Source organism: Melopsittacus undulatus (genome assembly GCF_012275295.1).
Source record: "Melopsittacus undulatus isolate bMelUnd1 chromosome W unlocalized genomic scaffold, bMelUnd1.mat.Z SUPER_W_unloc_1, whole genome shotgun sequence".
Classification (NCBI taxonomy): domain Eukaryota; kingdom Metazoa; phylum Chordata; class Aves; order Psittaciformes; family Psittaculidae; genus Melopsittacus; species Melopsittacus undulatus.
In genome coordinates this window covers 996,433-1,019,917 of record NW_022993942.1, presented here as the reverse complement: position 1 = coordinate 1,019,917, position 23,485 = coordinate 996,433, and the positions used below count along the sequence as shown (strand labels likewise).

General features: G+C 38.0%; 1 protein-coding gene across 1 annotated transcript in view; it reads right to left on the bottom strand.

Moving 5' to 3' along the window:
• LOC117438181 (chromodomain-helicase-DNA-binding protein 1-like) overlaps positions 1-23,238 on the bottom strand; it is a 50,028-nt gene extending 26,790 nt beyond the window's left edge. Inside the window, 22 exon segments of the mRNA XM_034073650.1 lie at positions 265-360; positions 453-577; positions 840-987; positions 2,599-2,748; positions 5,207-5,278; positions 5,571-5,705; positions 5,707-5,724; positions 6,776-6,862; positions 6,864-6,939; positions 7,112-7,300; positions 8,410-8,443; positions 8,446-8,599; positions 9,393-9,482; positions 10,112-10,328; positions 10,414-10,541; positions 11,020-11,198; positions 11,443-11,543; positions 12,468-12,696; positions 17,280-17,533; positions 17,719-17,868; positions 22,113-22,180; positions 23,220-23,238. Of these exon segments, the coding sequence (XP_033929541.1) occupies positions 265-360; positions 453-577; positions 840-987; positions 2,599-2,748; positions 5,207-5,278; positions 5,571-5,705; positions 5,707-5,724; positions 6,776-6,862; positions 6,864-6,939; positions 7,112-7,300; positions 8,410-8,443; positions 8,446-8,599; positions 9,393-9,482; positions 10,112-10,328; positions 10,414-10,541; positions 11,020-11,198; positions 11,443-11,543; positions 12,468-12,696; positions 17,280-17,533; positions 17,719-17,855 (2,619 nt within the window). The 5' untranslated portion in view covers positions 17,856-17,868; positions 22,113-22,180; positions 23,220-23,238.
• Between the last annotated feature and the right edge of the window lie 247 nt (positions 23,239-23,485).

Below are 23,485 nucleotides of genomic sequence, written 5' to 3'. Positions count from 1 at the left end.
CTTCTGAAAGTGCTAAGTGTTGCTTAACAGCATAAAGCATTAAATGAAAACCAGCCCTCCTCAGTATTGTAACAACTGAATCAAGGACTAATGTATTTGTAAATCTCTTTCTTATTTTGTTAGGAAAATATGGCATGTATTTTTAAATGTTTGCACTGGCAGTATAATTACCCTGTATAGGTGAAAAGACATTCTATGCCAAAGAGTTGAGTTGTTGTTGCACCTGTTTCATAAGAATGAAAATGAATAGGAACAGAGCAATACCTTGAACTGTGAAAGCAATTCATCTCCTACAGTTATTGGGCCTGGCTCATTTTCTCGAGTTTCAGCCCTCTTCAGGATTTCATCTATATCCATTTCCTGAAAAAGAAGTTTTCTCTTTACAACAAAACAATTCATATGTATTTGTAGTTTCTCTGTCCATCAAGTGTAGATGAAGTATTTTAATTTACCTGAGGCTCCTCTTCTTCCCCTTCAGGTTCTTTAAAAAGTTCCTCAGCACCAAACTTCAAAATTGCTGATAATTCTTCCTTATTAAAAGGTGTTGAGCTGAAATACAGAAAGTTTCAGATAAACACTTTAATTTTGTGAACTTTTTGAAATTCCTATAACCCCTGAGTCAATAAAACTACTTTTTGACTTAAATAAAAGCTATATTTAATATGTAAAAAATATGCACAAAGACAATATATTTAATATATTTTTGCAGTCTTTACTTACATAACTCCTTACCGCATATTTTTTGCTTTTATTAGCCAAGTGAAAATGACTTGCATTATTTACTCAAATAGTCAGGCATATGTAAGCATAAATTAATATGAAAGAATAAACAAATATACCTGAAGGAGTAGAGCCTGTATGTAGTACAGTTTTCCCTGTAGTGTCCATTCTCTGAATTACTAAGTGATCTAACACCATCTTTTTCTTGGCTCTTTCAAGAATATCTTCTTCTACTGATCCTTTTGTGACTAGCCGATAAATATTAACCTATGCATCATAAAAAAGGCTTTATTTACATGCTCATAAATTGAGCAACAACAGGGAGAAAAGTTAGTTGCGATTACAAATCTTCTAAACCTCATTGAACTAACATTTCATATATGAAACCAGTCAATCATGTTACCACAGTCTCTATATAAATTATTTAAAAAAAATAAAATAAGAAATCCTCTTTAAACTTCTGTGATTAGGCACAAGCATAGCCACAAGGAAATGTGTTATAACTGATTACTATTTGAAGTCTTTTGCAAGAAAGAAACCCAAAGAGAACTATGAAGTATTTAAGTAAAATGGATGCGCCTGAAATACAGCAGCTACTTTCTAGAATGACATGATGCAAATGAATGTGGGACAAGTCCACAACTCTTCTCCCTACCCATCCATATACTGTGGCCACTGTGCAGTCCCTCCATATAGAATCAGAATAGTTAGGGTTGGAAAAGACCTTAAGATCATCTAGTTCCAACCCCCCTGCCATAGTCAGGGACACCTCACACTAAAACATGTCACCCAAGGCTCTGTTCAACCTGGCCTTGAACACCGCCAGGGATGGAGCATTCATAACTTCCCTGGGCAACCCATTCCAGTGCTTCACCAACCTTACAGTAAATGACTTCTTCCTTATATCCAATCTAAAATGTTCAATGTGAATTAATTTCATTACCATGACCTGTCAGGGCAAGTAACCCTAATGCACGTTGATTACTTTCTCAAGAGTTCCCAGGACTGTATTTGAAAGAGCCCAAGTCATCCTCCCTGATCCTCCAAGTAGACTGGCTTTATAAAAAAAAACCCCAAACCAAGAAAAAAAACAACAAAGAAACCAAGCTAATAAGTCCTTCTTCCCTATAGCTAAATTTATATAATAGCAGTCTTCACCTTGGTTAAAAATCTTCTTTTAAGGAGTAATTAGCAGCAAAGTTACCAGTAAATAATCACACATTTCTGCTAGGGTATGCCAGCTGCACTTTTTCTGGAGTCAGACCTTTTTCAAATCCCAGTCTCTGGCTTCTCAGAGGTAGTAAGCAGTTGTTTCACTAGCTTAGATACAGCGACACTGAGAACATGTCCCATTTCACAGAACTGCACAAACTTTCAAATAAATTACCCTGTCACTTCCCCAAGAGTATCAGTCATAAAATCAGACCAACACAGTACCACAGCAGATCCGGTGAACAACCATCCCGGTGTTCTTCAAAGTACTTAGTTTCTCTTCTCCTTAGAACAGAAATTTCAGCTGCCTGAGAAACCAATTTGGTCTTAAGAGAAGACCTTTGATTCACACCATATTATTTAAGACTTCTTATTTTTTATCAACATTTCAACCGGATTTTCAGCTGTCAATAATTACCTCTCCCATTCCCCAAGATTCTAGGGCAAGAGCTTGAAACTCATGATTCATCTCATCCACAGATCGAACCTGGGGCTGGCCAATTTTTTTTTTTTTTAAGGCAAATTAGCATGGTTAAAAGTTTTAAAAATTCTTGGCAAATATTTGTTATTCTCAAAATACATGAGGACTTCAATTGCCCAGACAGCTTATGGCTACCATATGAAATCTTCCTTTAAGTTTGGAGCTTAAAAGACAAATCTGCATACCTGTTTCTTCTGTCCAATCCTATGAGCTCTAGCCTGTGCTTGAAGATCATTCTGTGGATTCCAGTCAGAATCAAATATTACTACAGTGTCAGCAGATGCCAAATTTATACCTAATCCTCCAGCTCTGGTAGACAGCAAAAAGCAGAAGTCCTGAAATTATAAAACAATAAATTGCTTTGTATGTATAAGCTGTAATATTCTTCAAGGAACCAATATGACACTTCTTTATTATATGCTCTCTAAAGCAGACTATGAACTCATACAAATCTTTAAGTATGTCATAAATATTTGTTAGACTTGTAATACAATAAGGTGCTTGTCATGGCCAGAGCCAGTAGATTGCTATTAGAATAGAATAGACTACATGATTTCAGCTGGAAGGAACCTACATCAATCATCTAATCCAACTGCCTGACCACTTCAGGGTAGACCAAAAGTTAAAGTATGTTATGAAGAGCATTGTCCAAATGCCTCTTAAAAACTGACAGGCTTGGGGCATCAACTATCTCTCTAGGAAACCTATTCCAGTGTTTGACCACCCTCTCGGTAAAGAAATGCTTCCTGATGTCATGTCTGAACCTCCCCCTGATGCAACTTTGAACCATTCCCACATGTTCTGTCACGGGATACCAGGAAGAAGAGACCAGTGACTCCTTCTCCAGTTCCCCTCCTCAGGAAGCTGTAAAGAGCAATGAGGTTTGCCCCTCAGCCTCCTTTTTCTCCAAACTAGACAAACCCAGAGCCCTTAGCCACTCCTCATAGGACATACTTTCCAGCCCTTCCACCAGCTTTGTTGCTCTCCTCTGGACACATTTGAGGACCTTCACATGGAATATCTCTTTGCTTAATTCGGGTCATCTGCCTGGTTATGTCCCCTCCCAATCTTTTGTGCACTACCCAATCTATTCACTGGGGGGGGGGGGGGGGCAGAGTGAGAAGGCCTTGACACTATGCAAACACTGTCCAGCAACAGCTAAAACACTGGTGTGTTATTAATATTGCTCTGTCACAAATCTAAAACACAACACCATACGAGCTGCTATAAAGACAATTAACTCCAGCCCAGCCAGACCCAGTATAAGTATAAAGCAAACTGATATCAGTTATTGACTTCTCTGTGGTTTAAAGGAAGCAGCATCCTAGAAGATGAGCAAAAGCCACTTGGGGAGAAAAAACCCAAGCAAAAACACTGGCCAGAAATACAACCCTTCCTTGTTGTTAAGCCTTATGTGTGCTCAAGTCTCTGTTTTTTTGTTAAGAGAAAACTAGGTGTTCTGATGGGGTCAGTGCTCTTCAACGTATTCATAAACAACATGAAAATGAGATGAGCATGAGCAATGGGGTGACAAAGTCTGCAGATGATACGGAGTTATTCAGGGACAATTACAAAGGACTACATAAGTATCTTATGTGACAGGCAATAAAAAAGCATATGAAATTAAATAGTGAAATAGAAAATAAATTTGAGCTTTAAATACAGCAAAAGTTAATAGCAAGCCATTACTGCTCAGGAATAAGTCCTTGGGGTTGTCATTGATACTGTCATTAATATTGTAGCTCAGTAATAGCAAAAAAAAAATGTCTTTTTATTGATTATTAGGAAATAAATAGAGAATATAACAGGAAATAATTTTATTGCTGCACAACTCCATCATTTGCCTCTATTCTTTAACACAGTGTGAAGTTTGGATCCCCCCTTCATCTTAAAAACTGTACAGTACAACTACAAGGATTCCAGAAAAAGGCAATGATGTCTAGACTAGAAATTTAAAACAGAACTAAATTTTGTATTTAACAAATACCTGAAATTTATGTTATGAAATTAAGTTCTTCCTCCACAGCAGAAACGTAAGCTCAGCAGCAACTGACAAATACTATGCTCCTATTACTGAAAAACCATGTCAGTGCAGGACAAAAGACCTAAGATTATCAAAGGTATGGAATGGCTTCCATAGTAGGAAGCCTAAATAAAATAGGAATCTTAAGTGGTATACAAACAATGGCTAGAAATCAGTTTTTCATTTTCCTCCGGGGCAAGGAAATAAGAGGCAAAAAAATTAAGATAACAGAAGCCAAATTAGCTCTTTTAAGCTAATAAAGATAGCTTTTCTTCATGAAAAGATATACACAACTCAGTTCTACCCATTGCCTAAGTAGGGTTTCAATGTCAAAAGCTTGTGCAAAGGTTTCGTGCTCCTGTAAAAAATCGAAGGATTAAGTCCTACACAGAAAATAAATTATTCCATTTTTATACAGTACTTAAAATTACTTTGATAAAGAGCATTGACAAAAATCTAAAAAAAAAAACCAACCAAAAAAACAATTGTGTATTTATATTAGTTACACACCATTTTCATAAATTCTGTTTTTCCTATTTAACCTCCTCTTAGTTTTTGGTTGATTTTTTTTTTGGTTGTGGGTTTTTCTGTTTGTTTGTTAAGAGTTGTAAACCTTATAGTCTAGGCAATAGAAATGGAATTTCAATGTAATATATCCCTCACTTTATTCTATATTCAGGTTTTGTGTAATATATGTTATATTTCTTGGGGGAAAAAATTAAAGTTGATTAGATTAAAAAAAAAACACAAATCACCCACTAATACCATACCTCTGATCCTTCTGCATTAAAATGATCCAGGGCTTGTTTCCTCAATTCTCCTTTTATTGATCCGTCAAGTCTCTAAAGATATTGAATAACATAATTAAAAAGGAACTCCTACTATATTCTAATTGGAGCAACTTGAAATCTCAATTGCTAAAACAATGGGGGGGGAGGGGGAATAAGAGTAACGTAACAACCTTTCTAAATCATCAGTTTTTGGTTTCAAAATACTATTTAGCATATAGTAATTGCCAGTCTTTTCCTGTACATAAAATAAAATTTTCAGAAATCTTTCTTCAAAAAGGACACTTTTCTTAAGATAAAGTGGTAATGATCAAGGATTCTTGGCTACTACCAGCAAAATTCCTACCTGAAACGGAAACTGACGATACTTCAAATACTCTGCTAGGATGTCTAGCATTCTCACCATCTGAGAGAAAATCAGTACTCTGTTGCCACGTTCTCGTAGACGAATCAGTAGCTTGTCAAGAAGGATTAGTTTCCCCACTGCTACGTATTAAATGCTACAAGACAATAAAATCTGTATTGCAAAATAAGTTCACCTCAACACTAACATACGCTGCAGATGGTTAGACATTCATTAACGGAACATAAAAGTTTAATAAGTATTTAGGTCAGTCCTGATCTTGTAAAAACTCATAAATGCACTGAGCACTCTAAGTGAAATCAGGAGTACTGACTAGCATGTTTTTCAAATAAATGCATTTCTCAGTTCTGGTTCATAAAACAGCATCTTAACATTTCATTAAAATATTAAGTAAATATAGTGTGCTATGAGTTAGAGCAGTTACAGTGTAGATTCAAGTTCTTTTCTAACAAATAAACAACAACAGACTACCTGACTACCTTAGTACTGCTTGCTCCTCACTTCCTTTCTTTTGAACAGAAATAAGCATTGCTACATGACCTGCTAAGTAATTTTAACAATGCCTAATCAGTCAGGTTCCTTAGTCAAGATAAAAGTGAGAGTAATCATGTTTGTAGAGGGCAACAGGGCTTTATCTAGGTTACAATGTTGACTCTTCTCAGCTCCAGCACGAACAACCAGAAGAGAAACTCAGGTGCACGCTGAATTTGATGTTGGAAACATTAGGCCTCTTTAGCTGAAGAGGCTCAGGATAGAATTTTGGGGAATAAAAAAATTTGGAGTTAGGTGCTTTTATTCCTTATGCCAGAAATAAGAAGGATGTATCATTTGTAATTGGAGCTAACAAAGATTATTCAGACGAGACAAGAAAATAATTGTTACAAGTATGCAGTTATTAGCAATAATTTCTGACACTTCTGATGAGTTTAATTACAAATTTAAGTAGTTAGTGTGCCACGTTACAAATGAAACATCCTTTAGCTTTGATAAGCACTTTATAATATAAATAGCTTGTGCAGTGACAACTTGTGATTTCAGTCTAGTAGTTTTAGAAAGTATTTAAATTATGAACTTCAAAGGTCACAGAAAATAAAACCTGATCTTTAGAAACATTTATGTTGTTATAAAACTGCATAAATTATAATATTACTGCATGCATATTAAGTTGGGTTTTTTTAAAGTATTACCTGTAAGGGCTCCTGTTTATTACAGAATTCATTATCATCTGGTGGTTTAATGAGGTAGCAATGGTTACAACACTTCTTGAGTTCCATCAATTATGTTCAAAAATCCTGAGGTACTGCCTTTTGAACCTTTACTCAGGGCTTTATAATTCCTGGTTAAAATCCACCTATGACATAGAATATGCAATGAAAGTAATTTCTAACCGTTTGTGGAAATATGAAGGATGTAAGCTCTCAAAATACCAGTTCAAATTGCATTATGAGAACTATTACACTTCAGAAATTTTCATATAGATATATCATTAAAATTGCTGGAATTAAAAAGTGTCATTGCTTACCTTGTAATATTGCTTCTGTAATGCACTCATTTCCATCCTCAAAATCTGTTCAACCTTGGCAGGTAAAGATTTTTCTACATCTTTTTTAACTCTTCTGAGTAGAAATGGTTCAAGTTCTTTGTGAAGACTTGCATAACCAAACTCTCTCCCTTTGCCATGCTCCTCTTCAAAATCTTCCCAGGAAGAAAACCTTCAACATAAAAAAGAATAAAGGTAAAATAGTGACACACCATAAACACCATAGACACACAAAGACCATAAATATACCACATGCGCACAAACACATATGACTTCTCCCCACACCCCTGTTTTATTTAATAAGTTTGTGAATTTGCATCTCACAAGAAATTCCAAATATTTTGCATACAAATAGGAGAATGGAAATTTCCAAAATTTTGTAGAATGAATATTCAAAACAAACTACTGGATTTAACTTCTCCAGCGAAAACCCAACATTTTACTTTTCTGCATGGAAATCCAGGTAGAAGGTTGCAGAAATTCCATTATATTTCTCAAGAGCAGCATGAAAAAATTAGTTGCATAGCTGGAGGAAGTGCAAGAGAACAGATCGCATACCTTTTTGCAGCTTGTATGGACTAGATGAAATGTGATTATTCTCTGGCATGTGCTAACAGACTAAGACAAGGGACTTTGAGATCAAATTAAGAATAGGTGCCAGACAACAGATTTAGTGGCCTTGCTTGTAAAGTTCTGAAGAAGTCAATGCAATGCATAATTCCAAAAACTAATTGGAACTACAGTGCTATGTATTTACAAGCTATCCAAAAAGGAGCATGTGCTCTTATTTATCTCAGATATGAACAGGTCAGATATCTCAGGTCAGTGTAGAGTACATCAATACAATAATACTATGCAAACTATAAGGGCAAATTCACTGCCTGACTGAACTACTGGATACGGGCAGTGTAGTGCAATCTTGTTTTCACTCATGGTACTAAGAAAAGAAGACATTCCCAACCGCATTCTATTTCCCTAGAGTAAATCCATGTGAGTTTCCTTTTAGGTTAAGATGAAACACCTTTTCAGGGTTGAGTCATTCATCAATCCTCTTTTTTTTTCCTTTCTTTTTTTTTGTGGGCTGCTAAAACAGAAAAAGTGACAGCTGCTACCAAAAAAAATATCAGGACCAGAATGAAAAATGTGTGCAACTATTTTATATAAAATATTTAAACTATTTCTCAATGCAGTTCTTTATCTCTGTTAACAGATTATCCAATCACTACAATATTCCACTGTAAGAAACTTGACCACACACACAAAAACTTTCACATTCCTTACTTTTCTGGCATGATGAAGTGCAGCAAAGACCAAGCTCTCTGAGGAGTTTTTGTAGAGGGGTTCCAGTAATAAGAAGACGATGATTAGACTTAAAGTCTATTAAAGTCTTATACAGAAGGGAATCATCATTTTTTAAACGATGAGCTTCGTCAACTCCTATAAATACCCAATTCAGACCACCAAGGAATGACTTAAAGAAATTGGGGGGGGGGGGGGAAACATTATACAAGTTAATATATTATGCAGTTTCTGATATTTTACATGAGGTTATATATACACCATTACTCCTTTTATTTTAATAATGAACGGACACATATGTTTTTAGTATTAATTATGGTTTTTATGTTTGCTAGATTCAGCAAAAGACTATGCAGGCATCCCATGTTTATACCTGGGGGGAGGAGGTAGGCAAAAATCTGATCTATACATTTCCAATTGACAAAAAAATAAATCCACTATTAACTATATTCTTTCCAGCATGTATGAACAAACGAAATAAAAAGCCAACAAGCAACTTTTTAAATTAAAATTTTCATATGCTGTTAGGATTAACAATAACTCTATGCGCTACTATCATGAAGAGAGTAGCAATATACATAATACTGCACATGCAAATGCAAAGATAAAACATGGGATTTCAGGGTTGTGAATCACAGGTGTTTGGGGCTAGGGATTGGTTTGATTTTTCAGTTCCAGGGTGACGGTCTAACAGAGAAGTAGAGATTTTGAGATGCAAAGAAAGTACAGCAATATGAAGCTCAAGCAAACTGAAAAAAAAAAAAAGTTTAACCCACTTGATATGGGGGGGGAGGGGGCAGAAAGCTAGAAATCTAGAAGTGCTTAAAGAAAACTTCACTGTCATATTTCCAAGAGTAAAGTTGTCATACTCCCCATCCATTTAATGGCCCAGAACCCAAATATGTGTCTCTAAAGAAGTTTTTCATTCTACAAATTATTTTATCTCCCTGAAGATATGTGATTACCTTATCCTTCAGCAAAATTTCATAAGTTGTTAGAAGTATATTAAATTTTAATCGTTTCGTCTGTGGATGCATCCATTCATGAGTTCTTATCTACAAGAAAAATCAAGTGAACTATAAGGTAGAGAAAAATGGTCTTATTGATCGGGATGACTTCAGGTACTACAGCAATATAGATGTTAAGTGACATATAAGAATCTCATCACAAAAAGGAACACAACACATGAAGCTTTAAAAAAAAGTTATTAAACAGTGGTGGTGGAGCATTTGTTGCTTTTTGTTTAGTTAGGTTTTTTGTGGATTTTGTCTGTGTGTGTTTCAGGGGTTTTTTCTGTTTTTTGTGTGGGGGTTGGGTTTTTTTTTCAACCTTTAACGGATAAGGTTACTTACATTCCTCCTTTCAGAAACAAATTAAGATTATGTCTGTCTGGATTAAATATTTATTTTATGCACCTAAATAATCACATGACAAAAGACAATTTATTTTCAAATGCAAGATCGCATTTTTAATTCTTTTTATTATTAAGCAGGAATTAAATTTTTCACATACATTTATATCAGCTCAAAATTTATGTTTTTAATTTGCATTTTTAACACATACAATGTTTTAAATGAGTATTTGCTCATTCCTAATCAAAATATTGGAGATTAGCATAATACAGGAACATGAAGTATGCCTTGTTTACCACTAATCTTTTTCAATGATACAAAGAAATACTCACCATATTTCTGCTAGTTATATCTCCTAAGTAAACAACAGCATTCATCTGAGGAGCCCAAGTTTGAATCTCTCTTTGCCAAGATGTCAAGGTAGAAAGTGGCACGACTAGCAAGAAAGGCCCATACAGTTGGTGTTCGTGAAACAGGTAGTTCAGAAAAGAAATTGTTTGTATTGTTTTACCCAGACCCATTTCATCTGCAAGAATACAACTATTCCCTCTAAAAACAAACAAACAAACAAACAAACAAATTTATAAATGCTTTCAAATTAAAAACAGCAAGACTAATTTAAGACTATACTTACTTGCACCATGAATGAGCAAGCCAGTTCAGTCCATTTAACTGGTAATCTCTTAACTCTAAACTCTCATGCCCTCCAATATAAGATGGTTGCTTCTTTAGTGCAACAAACCTCGGCCTCTGTTTTAGAATCTGTCAAAAGCAAATTGAACATCATTCCTACTACTAAGTGAAGTTATGCAACATGCCTTCTTATAGAAACAAAGCAGCAGTAGGAATCTGTTTGGTCACCAAGTCTAGACTTTATTAATCACAACTAGACCATATAACAATATCAACCCATTTGCAGGCTAAAATTAGCTTGACTGCCAATCTAAATTCCACAACAGAAGTGACATGAACTCATTCACAAAGGTTAGTTTTAAAAAAATTGAGGTACTAAACAATTCTATCTGTTAATGGCAATAAAATAAGCACGAAACAAATATCTACAAAAGACTAATCTTAAAAATGATATTTGCAATATATATAACTGTAGCTATCAATATTACTGTTCTGGACAACATAAAAAAATATTTTATATTTTACATCTTTTTTGAAGCATAAAATATGTCAACTTCTTTTTTATTATTATTGCAACTGCATAAATCCATTGAAATTACACACTCACCTTGCAGTCCTTAAATGGAGTAGTCTTGGATAGATTTCTGCTAAAATACTCATCAATACAGGCTTGAAATTTTTTGGCAATGAGAGCACCATCTTCCCAGCTACATTCTGAGTAAGGCAGACCCTGCCATTTGCAATAGTAATCTGGATAACCAGCTTCTGATTTCTGATTTGAATGGGCTGCAGAAGTGCATCAGAGATACCAGATCAATATTTTCCTTCCGTATTTTAAGAAAGCTCTCATTTTAGGTGATAAGACAACATGAACTAGTTTCACAGCAAAGACAGTATGACAACTTTTCATCAGAGATTTTGTTTTGCCTTAAGTTGTTAGGGATATTAATAACCTAAATTTCTTAACAACATGCAAGCAATAAACTTGTAATATTCTCAACACTTTTCCATCTGGAAGTTCGTCACATACCAATTATCCTTTCCACTATTTGATATTGTTTATGTAGATCATCTGTAAGTTCCTGCTGGCAATTATAATATTCCACATCTTCTGGAGAAGCATTTTTCAGCCTGAAATGGGAATTTATTTGTAGCACTTATTACATTGTGTATCTCTAAAACTAAGAAAATCTGTCAATTTTAAAGCTCTGAACATAAGCACCATTGGAATGCTGCTTAGAGCTTCTTTGAAGAAGGCACAACTCTGAAATTCCTGTATCTGGCCTAGGTACCTCATCACTGATGAGTGAGAAAGCTTATCGAAAGACCTTGCTATCAGCTACACCTTGTACTAGTCATACAGTTAATTTACAATATCTATTCTCAACACCGAGTAGTGTTTTTCACATGGCATTTTCACAGAACATCACTGATGACTCACTGTAAGAATCTATCTTATGAGTAGGAATCACTAAAAGGCCCACTATTCATAGATTATATTAAACATACTAATAAAATGGAATCCTAAACCACAGCACTAAAACACAAGGATTTTTTTGACTTCTTGGTTCTGAGGCTTTAACAGAAGTTTGAGCCAAGAAAACTAAATGCTGTAATGTTTTGAGTGCTTTAACCATTTCTGATATTTTTTTTTAATCTCTGCAGCAATTCCTGAAGACCTCTGATCAAAATGCAATCAATCAATGACACAATTAGTAAAAGGTAAGATTTAAAACAAAACCAGAAAAACCCACCACCCATCTTGTTAAAACTTCATTTTTAACAGACACGTTAAAATCTAGGTGCAGAAGCTGCTTCCTTAAAGACCTAATTTTACAAGATGTGTGAGCATTCCCACTTGCTCAAGAAAACTTTCCATGCTCAGAATCTTACAGGATCATAAGGTGTTAGGAAAACTTCAACTTTATAGCTTTTGTCTTCCTGTTGCATAGGCACTTGAAACTATGCCTTCACAAAGAAGCAATAGAACTCACAAACCCACAATAAAACATCTATATTACAAAAAATAAGGAGTGTGGAAGTAGTTATACTCACCAGCGTTTTGTTTCCAGATCCTTTTTCTTATAGTTGTCCAGTTTCTTCTTCATTCCTTTAACATTTTGTTGCTTTAGTGTTTCTTCAGTTTCCCAAGTATTATGGATGTGTGACCAACCTTTCCATTTAATAAGATACTGTACTTCTCCTAGCTCCTTTGACTTTTCAAATCCAGTATTTGGGTCACCATCTGCCTCAACAGCATAGATGGTGGTTGCAGCACCAGTGGCTGGTAAAGAAATCACACCATAAGGCTTGAATAAGTGTGCACTGCCATAAATTAATCAGTAAAAAACATACCACAAAAAGCTATTTGTGACAATCTTATATGAGCATGTGACTTGACAAATTATATCTACAACTCTTATGTTATTCCTCTTATTTGAAGAATTATGATGCAGCTATATTAACACATGCACAATGAGATTAAAAAAAAACAAACCAAAAACACTCTTCATCTAACCTATAGTATCTCATTTAATGATAATTTTCTTAGCATTCCTAGTTTTTTCTAGTGATTCACAGAGAATGCTCCACTAACACTGCTTGCTGTCATCTTTGCTATATGAGAATAAAACAGATATTTGACATTGTGCTTAATCAGCCTTGAGACTTGAAACACTATTCAATCATTACTATGAATGCTATAAATCCAGTTCACAGAATCAAAGAATGATTGAAGTTGGACAGGACCTCTGGAGGTCATATGCTCCAACCTCCATGCTCAAACAAGGTCACCTAGAGCCAGTTGCCCAGGACCATGTCCAGACAGCTCTTGAATATCTCCAGGGAACGAAACTCTACCACCTCTTTGGACAAACTATTCCAGTGCTTAGTCACCCTCATGGTCAAAAAAAAGTCTTTCCCTATATTCAGATGGAACCTCCTGTGTTTCAGTTTGTGCCCACTGCCTCTTGTCCTGTCACTGGACACCAATGGAAAGAGCCTGGCTCTGTCTTCTTTGAACCCTCCCTTCAGGTATTTATATACATTAATGAGCTCTCCTCCCTGAGCCTTCTCTTCTCTGTCCCAGCTCTCTCAGCTTTTCCTCATAGGAGAGATGTTCCAGTCCCTTGATCATCTTTGTGGCCCTCTGTTGGACTCTCTCCAGTAGTGCCACCAGTCTCTTGCACTGGGAAGCCCAATACTGGACACAATATTCCAGATGCAGCCTCCCCAGCAGTGAGCAGAAGGGAATGATCACCTTCCTTGACCTGCTGGCAATACTTTGCCTAATGCAGCCCAGGATGCCATTAGCCTTCTTTGCAACAAGGGCACATTACTGGCTCATGTTCAATTTGGTGTCTACCAGGACCCTCACAACTTCTTCTGCAAAGCTGCTTTCCATCTGTTTGGCCCCACAGCATGTACTACATGGGGTTGTTCTCCCCAGGTGCAGGACCTGGCATTTCCCCTTGTTGAACTTCATAAGGTTCCTTTCAGGCTATTTCCCCAACCTGTCAAGGTCCCTCTGGATGGCAGCACCACTCTCTGGCATAACAGCCACCCCTCCCAATTTGGTGTCAATCTGCAAACATGCAAAAGGCACACTCTGTCATCCAGCCCATTAATGAAGATGTTGCAAAGGACTGGACCCAGTATGTACCCCTTGGGTACACCACTAGTTACTGGCCTCCAACTAAACTTTGCACTGCTGATCACCACCCTCTGGGTCCAGCTGTTCAGCCAGTTTTCAACCCACCTCACTCTCTGGTTATCCAGCCCATAAATCAGGAGTTTGTCCATGAGGAACTTATGGAAGAGTGTCAAAGGCTTTCCTTAAGACCAGTTTGACTATACCCACTGCTCTCCCCTCATCTACAAAACCAGTCACTTCATCGCAGAAGGTTATCAAGTTGGTCAGAAGTCCCTGGTGACTGGAAAAAGGGAAACACTGCATCCATTTTTAAAAAGGGTAGAAAGGAGGACCCTGGGGACTACTGACCTGTCATACTCACCTTTGTGCCTGGAAAGATCATGGAACAGATCCTCCTAGAAGCTATGTTAGGGCACATGGAGGACAGGGAGGTGATTTCAGACAGCCAGCATGGCTTCACCAAAGGCAAGTCCTGCCTGACCAACCTAGCGGCCTTCTATGATGGAGTGACTACATCAGTGGACAAGGGAAGAGCTAACTGTAAGGCCTTTAACATTATCCCCCACAACATCCTTCTCTCCAATTGGAGAGGGATGAATTTGATGGATGGACTGTTTGGTAGATAAGGAATTTGTTGGATGGTTGCATCCAGAGAGTAGTGGCTAACAGCTCAATGTTCTGATGGAGATCAGTGGTGAGTGGTATCCCTCAGGGGTCCGTAGTGTGACCAGAACTGTTGAATATCTTCATCAGTGACATAGACAGTGGGATCAAGTGCACCCTCATAAAGTCTGCAAATGACACAAAGCCAAACGGTGCAGTTGATTGCTTGAGGGAAGGGTTGACATCCAGAGGAAACTTGGCAAGCTCAAGGAGTGGGCCCATGTGAACCTCATGAGGTTCACAAGGCCAAGTGCAAGGTCCTGAACCAGGGATGGGCAATCCCCAATATCAATAAAGGCTGAGGGACAAATGGGTTGAGAGCAGCCCTGCTTTCCTGGAGAAGGCTGAACACCTGGCTGCCGATGCTTGCTTGTGCGGCTTTTTCTTTACCTATTAAAATGTCTTTATCTCAACCCATGAGTGTTGTCACTTTTATTATTCTCTCCCCTATCCCACTGACGGGGACTGAGCAAGCAGCTGAGGGTGGTGAAACACTTGCACAGGTTGCACAGAGAGGTTGTAGATGCCCCATCCCTGGAAACATTCAAGGTTGGATGGGGCATTAAGCAACCTGATCTAGTTGATGATGTCCCGGTTCATTGTGGGGGGAGGGTGGACTAGATGACCTTTTAAGGTCCCTTCCAACCCAAACCATGATACTATGACATTTGCTTTCCTCCAGTCTTCAGACACTTCTCCCAGTTGCCATTATCAACCAAAGATTATTGAGAGTGGTCTCACAATTACAGCTGCCAGCTCCCTCAGCACTCATGGGAGCATCCCATCTGGCACATGGACTTACGCATGTCCAGTTTGCTTAAGTATTCCCTGGCCCAATCCTCTTCCACCAAAGGTGTATCTTCCTTGCTCCAGACTTTCCCATTTGGGCCCAACTTCCTGCTCATTGGGATGAGCTGCTATTGAACTATTTCTTCCTAAGCTCATTTTACTACTTCCCTACTCCCCCCCCCATACAGTCAGTATTACAGCTGAAGCAGACTAGCAGCAGGAAACAGGCTCATTTCTATTAGGAGAGCCAAATAAGGAAGTAGACCCAACCAGATGCAGGGGACAGATATAGCAACAGAGCGTGGCAATAGCAAAGGACTGCACAAGCAGTAACAACATCTGGGCATGCATAATATAAGAAGTCTATTCCAAAAAATTTTTCACACAATGGTGACACTGCACTGGAGTAAGGGGCTAGAGTAAGAATACACTGGAATTTAAGACAGTATGTGAAAAGAAAGTTGAGAGGAAAGAGAGTGCAAGCTCTGAGATAGGTCAGAAACTCTAGATATCAGGTATAATTAATGGAGAAAAGCAGTTCTGAAGTATGAGTAGTCCCAAGTTTTCTATAATCGGAACCCTAATTTGCAGGCTAAGAAACCAAACCCACATAAGCAGGACACTGCAACCCACTAGCTACTGGAAACATAGAATCATAGAATTTTCTGGGTTGGAAGGGACCTTCAAAGGTCATCTAGTCCAACCCCCCTGCAATGAGCAAGGACATCTTCAACTAGATCAGGTTACCCAGAACCATATCCAGCCTGGCCTTGAATGTCTCCAGGGATGGGGCATCCACCACCTCTCTGGGCAGCCTGTTCCAATATTTTACCACCCTCATTGTGAAGACTTTTTTCCTCACATCCAGCCTGAATCTCCCCTCTTTTAGTTTAAAACCATCACCCCTCATCCTACTGCAATAGGCCCTGCTGAAAAGTTTCTCCCCATCTTTCTTACAGGCCCCTTTTAAGTACTGAAAGGCCACAATAAGGTTTCCCCGGAGCCTTCTCCAGGCTAAATAAACCCAACTCTCTCAGCCTGTCTCCATAGGAGAGGTGTTGCATCCCTCTGATCATTTTTGTGGCCCTCCTCTGGACCCTCTCCAACAGGTCCATGTCTTTCCTGTACTGAGGACTTCACACAGTACTCCAGGTGGGGTCTCACCAGAGCAGAGCAGATGGGCAGAATCACCTCCCCTGACCTCCAAATTCCACTCTCCAAAACCCCTACATAACAACCCTACTCTCACTTATAAAATTACTTTTAGAAGTGCACATGCAAACACACCCCACTGAAATTTTAGATTCCACCATTCACTGCACTGTATTGTGACTATTTGTACAGAAGTAACTGAAATCACAATCTCAATGGTTCAGACTTCCCAAATTCAGCATTCAGGCTAGTGGCTAGCTGTCCTATCCAGTCCACTTTTTCTCCATCCTCCTGCATGCAGTTTATACCCATCAGGTATCAATAAACAGTACAAATAGTGATTTAACAGTATGGCATTCATTTATGCAATATAGAGCTATATTCTACTTAATTTTTACTTTTTGCATTAGTTACTTAAGTTCTATGTTTTACTTTCTAGGGCTTACAAAAGAAACAAGCTTATGAGAATGAAAACCAAAATAAGATTATTTTATAGTATTTTTAAACTTATTCTTTACAAACGTCATGGGTTACATACAGCTAAGAACAATTACTGTTTACATTGTACCACGATGAACTGTAGCATCTTAAGAACACTGATAAAAAAATACCTCCTTTTCGGCCAATTCGACTATCCATGAACTTCTCTATAGTTTCAAATTCATCTTCTTCAGGCTGTAGGACATCTTCTCCACAAACTTCCAACAAGTCATCAGAATCTGTCTTGGTTTCTTCAGCTTCTTTGTAACTAACGTTGACTGTTGCCTGGCGACGAGACACTTTCTTGTCATAGTCATCATCATCCGATGAATCAAGATACCTCTTTTTCTGTCCTGCAATCTTTTTGCAGCTTTTTGGCTCTATTCTTGGAGACAATAAGATACAACACAACAGTAGAGTTTCTGCCTGTATTTGTTTCTAAATATATATATTTCATGACTGCTTAGTGTCTTGGTTTTCATTTCATTCATTAATCTTGCATTTGTCTGTACAGTACTTGATTATGAATTAGAAATAGTACCAGATTATCTAACATGCAAGACTTCTTACCTGCTTGGAGGTTTCTGGCTTTTGACCTTGTTTTTTGGCTCATAGTCAGATTCTCTGTCTTCACAACTGCTTTTCTCTCTATCTTCCTCTGATTCAGAATCAGAACCAGTTCCTGACACTGACCCTGAGCCAGACATTTGCCAGTCTTCACTGTACATACAGAGAAACAAAACAGTAAGTCACATTAGGGTTTCGGGTTTTCCTTGCTTGTTTTGGTTTTAAATCAAGCATTCACCACAAGTTTGCTGCATTAATTTCAACATTCTTCATGGAAATAAAAATGTTATAATAGCAATTTCAGCTGGAAGGGCAGAAACTTATCATGAATGGATAACAGGTAAGAATACCCAATGGATTCAAAGGGAGTTAAATTAAGTTTTCTGTTATCAAGAGGTAGATGTAAAAAAAAAAAAAAACCAAAAAAATTTGGATTTATATATAAATTACAGCTTTAATAATTCAGTTACCTTGACACCAATAAACCTGAAGTCCTTAACAAGACTTTAGCTGGAAAGATACATATTTACTGTAACTTACCAATGCTCAAGTCATAAAACCCCATAACATCGTATTTTGCCAAATTCAAAATTCTCTAATAGTTATGTTTACAAGTTCAGGAGTGTTGCATCCCAACTGGAAGGAAGTGCGGCAGGAGGGCCAGGAGACCTCCTTGGATGGATAAGGAACTGCTGAGGAAACTCTGAGGGGAAAAAACAGGCTTATAAAAGGTGGAAGCAAGGACAGGTGGCCTAGGAAGAATACAGGAATGTTGTCCGGGAAGCTAGGGACCAGGTTAGGAAAGCCAAGGCCCAGCTAGAATTAAACTAGGCTACGGATGTTAAGGATAACAGGAAGGGATTCCATAGGTACATAGCGAATAAAAGACAGACTAGGGACAAAGTAGGCCCCCTCCGGAAGCTATCAGGAGAACTGGCTACCCTGGATTTGGAGAAGGTTGAGGTTTTAATGACTTCTTTGCTTCGGTCTTCACTGGCAAATAATCTGAGCACACCACCCAAGTCTTGGAAGGCAGACGCAGGGATTGTGAGAATGAAGAACTTAGGCCCACTGTACATGAGGATCAGGTTTGAGAACACCTTAAGAACCTGAACATGCACAAGTCCATGGGACCTGATGAAATCCATCCGCGGGTCCTGAAGGAGCTGGTGAATGAAGGTCCTAAGCCACTGGCCATCATATTTGAAAAATCATGGCAGACAGGTGAAGTTCCCGATGATTGGAAAAAGGGAAATATAACCCCTGTTTTCAAGGAGGGGAAAATGGATCACCCGGGGAACTACAGACCAGCCAGTCTCACCTCCATGCCTGGAAAAATCTGGGAGCAGATTCTCCTGGAAGGCATGCAAAGGTACATGAAAAACAACAAGGTGCTTGGTGACAGCCAGCATGGCTTCACTAAGGGGAAATCCTGCCTGACCAATTTGGTGGCCTTCTATGACGGGGCTACAGAACTGATGGGACAGGGGTGGAGCAGTTGACGTCATCTACCTGGACTTGTGCAAAGCATTCGACACTGTCCCACATGACATTCTTGTCTCTAAATTGGACAGACATCAATTTGATAGGTGGACCACTCAGTGGATAAAGAACTGGCTGGATGGTCGCACTCAAAGAGTTGTGGTCAATGGCTCAATGTCCGGCTGGAGATCAGGAATGAGTGGTGTCCCTCAGGGAGCAGTGTTGGGACCAGTCTTGTTTAACATCTTTGTTGGTGACATGGACAGTGGGATTGAGTGCACCCTCAGCCAGTTTGCGGATGACACAAAGCTGTGTGGTTTGGTTGATACACTGGAGGGAAGGAATGCCATCTAGAGGGACCTTGACACACTTGTGAGGTGGGCTGATGCCAACCTCATGAAGTTTAACCATGCCAAATGCAAGGTCGTACACCTGGGTTGGAGCAATCCCAGGCACAGCTACAGGTTGGGCAGAGAAGAGATTCAGAGCAGCCCTGTGAACAAGGACTTGGGGTGTTGGTCGATGAGAAAATGAACATGAGCTGGCAGCATGCTCTTGCAGCCCAGAAAGCAAACCGTATCCTGGGCTGCATCAAAAGGAGCGTGACCAGCAGGTCAAAGGAGGTGATCCTGCCCCTCTACTCTGCTCTTGTGAGACCTCACTTGGAGTACTGTGTACAGTTCTGGTGTCCTCAACATAAGAAGGACATGGAATTGTTGGAACAAGTCCAGAGGAGGGTCACGAAGATGATCCGGGGACTGGAGCACCTCCCATATGAAGACAGGCTGAGAAAGTTGGGGCTGTTCAGTCTGGAGAAGAGAAGGCTGCGTGGAAACCTCACAGCAGCCTTCCAGTATCTGAAGGGGGCCTACAGGGATGCTGGTGAGGCACTATTCATTAGGGACTGTAGTGATAGGACACAGTGTAATGGGTTCAAATTTAAACAGGGGAAGTTTAGATTAGATATAAGGAAGTTCTTTACCGGGACATTCGTGAGGCACTGGAATGGGTTGCCCAAGGAAGCTGTGAATGCTCCATCCCTGACGGCATTCAAGGCCATGTTGGACAGAGCCTTGGGCAATATGGTTTAATGTGAGGTGTCCCTGCCCATGGCAGGGGGGTTGGAACCAGATGACCTTAAGGTACTTTCTAACCCTAACTATTCTATGATTCTATGTTCCCTGTGCCTCATGTGAATAATTAGGGACTTCAGCATAGGAACCAAAAATAAAACAGAGTCAGATTTGAGAAGGATTTGAACTGTAGCAATTTGAGAGCCTGGCTCCCCAAAGCCCCCACTGAGCTTCCAGATCAGTTCTTTACACCCATGAAAGATACTATGAGTAAACCACTCGTGACTCCTGCTTAGTTGAGATCTACTTTACAACAGGAAAGATGCACTCACTGATCAACAGTCACTTAGCTCAGACTGTACAGATATTTAATCTTAGTAGCTTGGGGGGGGGGGGGGGGGGAAGGGGGAGAAAGGTCTGGCATGCATTCTTGAAAGGTCACTAAATCTATTACTATCTATTTTCTACTACCATCTATCATCAGGTTTAGGGGTCTTTGACCAAAATGCTCAAACAGTGGCCTTCAAAGGTGGAATATTACCCTAAGACATTTTCATTAAATTTCAGATTAGGAAGCCTAAGAATCAGTGCCATGATACTTCTTTCACTTAAATATGCACTGGTCCTAGAAGTTATGTTTTCGTTGTGATCAATACATCTGTGTGTCTTGGAAATACTATAAAATCATAATTCTCCTTAAAAGATTATTTTTCTGCAAGTAGTAAATTAAAAACCACCCAAACAACAACACCCCCCACCCCCAAATAAAAGCAAACTCCACCCCAAACCAACCAACTCCCCACTCTATGCAAATCCACAACCTGCATTTATTTGGAGATATAGACAACATATAAAACACCATACTGTAAGGCTTGGATCCTGTACTGTTATATATAGATAAATCTGATCTGTATGTCAGGTAACAACTGCAAACATATTTGTTCAAAATAGGTATAAATCAAAATTGAATCACTGGATATATGAGGTTATTTGGTTACTAGTTTCGAAACTTGAATATCTTTCCTGTAACAGAGTATGTTATTAGGTGTAATCACATTCTTAAGTAACAGAAAACTCTGAATAACAATTCATCACCAGAGAAGTACTATTTTGCATAGCAAAGCCTCCCTCCCCCCCCCCCCTTTCTTGAAGATATTATAGTGGTGACCCTGAATATTGAGATGATTCAATTAACTGAAGAAGAGAAAAGAATGATTGAATTCCTACATACCATTCATAAAAGAAAACCAAACAAACCCAAACCCCAAACCAAAAACAAATAACCCCCCCCACACACACAGAGGTGACTGCAAATGAGAAGCTGTGACCTTTTTCACAAACTTTTTAACCTACAGCTTAAAACCAGCTCAAGTTCAACTTTATTACAATTTATTTAAATTTTTGATTTATTGAATAGCCAAAACAGTTTATTACTGTAATAATTCGATGGGGGGGTGGTGCCTCTAAAGTGTTTAAAAATTTGTCATGAACTGTGGGATTCCAACTTAATTTTTATCTGAGACAACCTACTTAATAAGCTCCCTATTTCTTCATCAAGGACCTTCAGCTCAAAAATATGCCACAAATAAGACTATTTAAAAATAAAAAGTGTTGATGAATATTTTTCAATAACACTGTAGGTAATACAGTTTCTTTTGCTCAGAAATTAATAGTGATATATAATCTTTTGAGAGTATTTATTTTTAAATATTACAAGATGTTAACCAAAAACTGAGAAGCACACGATTATGTATTTCAAGTGCAGAGATTTGAAGCCTGGGTAATTATAAGGATTATGTTGCCATAACAAAAAAATTATATTATTCATGAAAAACATCTTACTCTCTATGGTTTTTCTTCTTGGTTTCACTGGAAGAGTCATCTGCAGAATCTTCGCTGCTTGATGAAACCTGCAGAATGAAGAAGAACAATGAAGCATTTTTACTATTAAAAAAAATAATTCAGCTCCCGCTTTCAAACTGAAATCCTATTCTTCATGTCTTATCCTCTTCATCCCCCTCAGTGTACCCATTGATATTGAATAAGATCAGGATTGCTATTGAGTTTGTATTTCTCCATCTAAGAATATACCATATGAGAACTCTAGAAAAACTACAAAAAAGCCCTGTCTTAAAATATAATAATTGTGCCTACATATAGTCATAGTTTATACTGCTGCAAGTCAATAAATCAAGATGAAGTTCCTATCAAAAGCCTAATAAAATCTCCTGCTCTCTCACTTTTCATATCCTCTCATATTTAAACACCACTAAGAAAATTCTGAGAATAGCATATATGTTTCTTCTCTCTCTTTCAGGAAAAGAGTAGTTAGCAACAGCTATTAATATTTTAACTTTATATGATTAAGTTCTTTGCCCTTTAAAGATATTTCTACTGCACAAAGTCAACTTTTGCTTAGCCCATGATTTAGGTTTTAAAAATCTCTAAAATGGAAGTATGGTTCTTAAAATGCGAGCATTCTTTTATAACACTGTTATAAAAATCTATCTTTCAACTCCATATAGTGCTTTTGAAAACTGCAGCAACTACCTTTATATAGTGACAATAGTGGAAAAGTCTTTTAGTATTTTTACTGTCTTTATGCATCTCAGAAGGCAGAAATGCAATGAAAGTTAAAGCTACATGACTTGAAAATTTTGTCCATACATCACAGAATACCTAGCTAAAAATATGAATCTATACTGCTATCATTTTGGCACAAATCACCTGAAAACATGCAACTAAATATTCTCTCCCCCCCACCGCCCCCCATGTTTCCTCATAAACTTGTCAGTTACATAAACATTACTTTTATAAACTAAACCTAGACTTTTAAAACATGCATACACTTAAGAGAACAGAACTTGGCTCTACATAATTTTATTTTAACACATGGGGTACTGAGACATGCATGTTTACTTTTTATTTACTAACTTATATGTTATTCACCTCTTCTGAACCACTGTCTGATGAGGCTGCCTTCTGATGTTGCTTCTTGAGCCCCTGCTGATCTCTGCACAGCAAGTATACTTGGACTGGACTTCCAAATCTGAATTGCAATTCAGACATAAGAGTCATTTAAACCTACTGAAACTTTAGAGTTTACCACATTCTTACTTTGCTTAAGATGAGCAGCATTCCTATTAAGATGAATCTCATTTTTATTAATATTAAAAAACTCACTATAAAATACTGCATGCATTAATAATTATGAT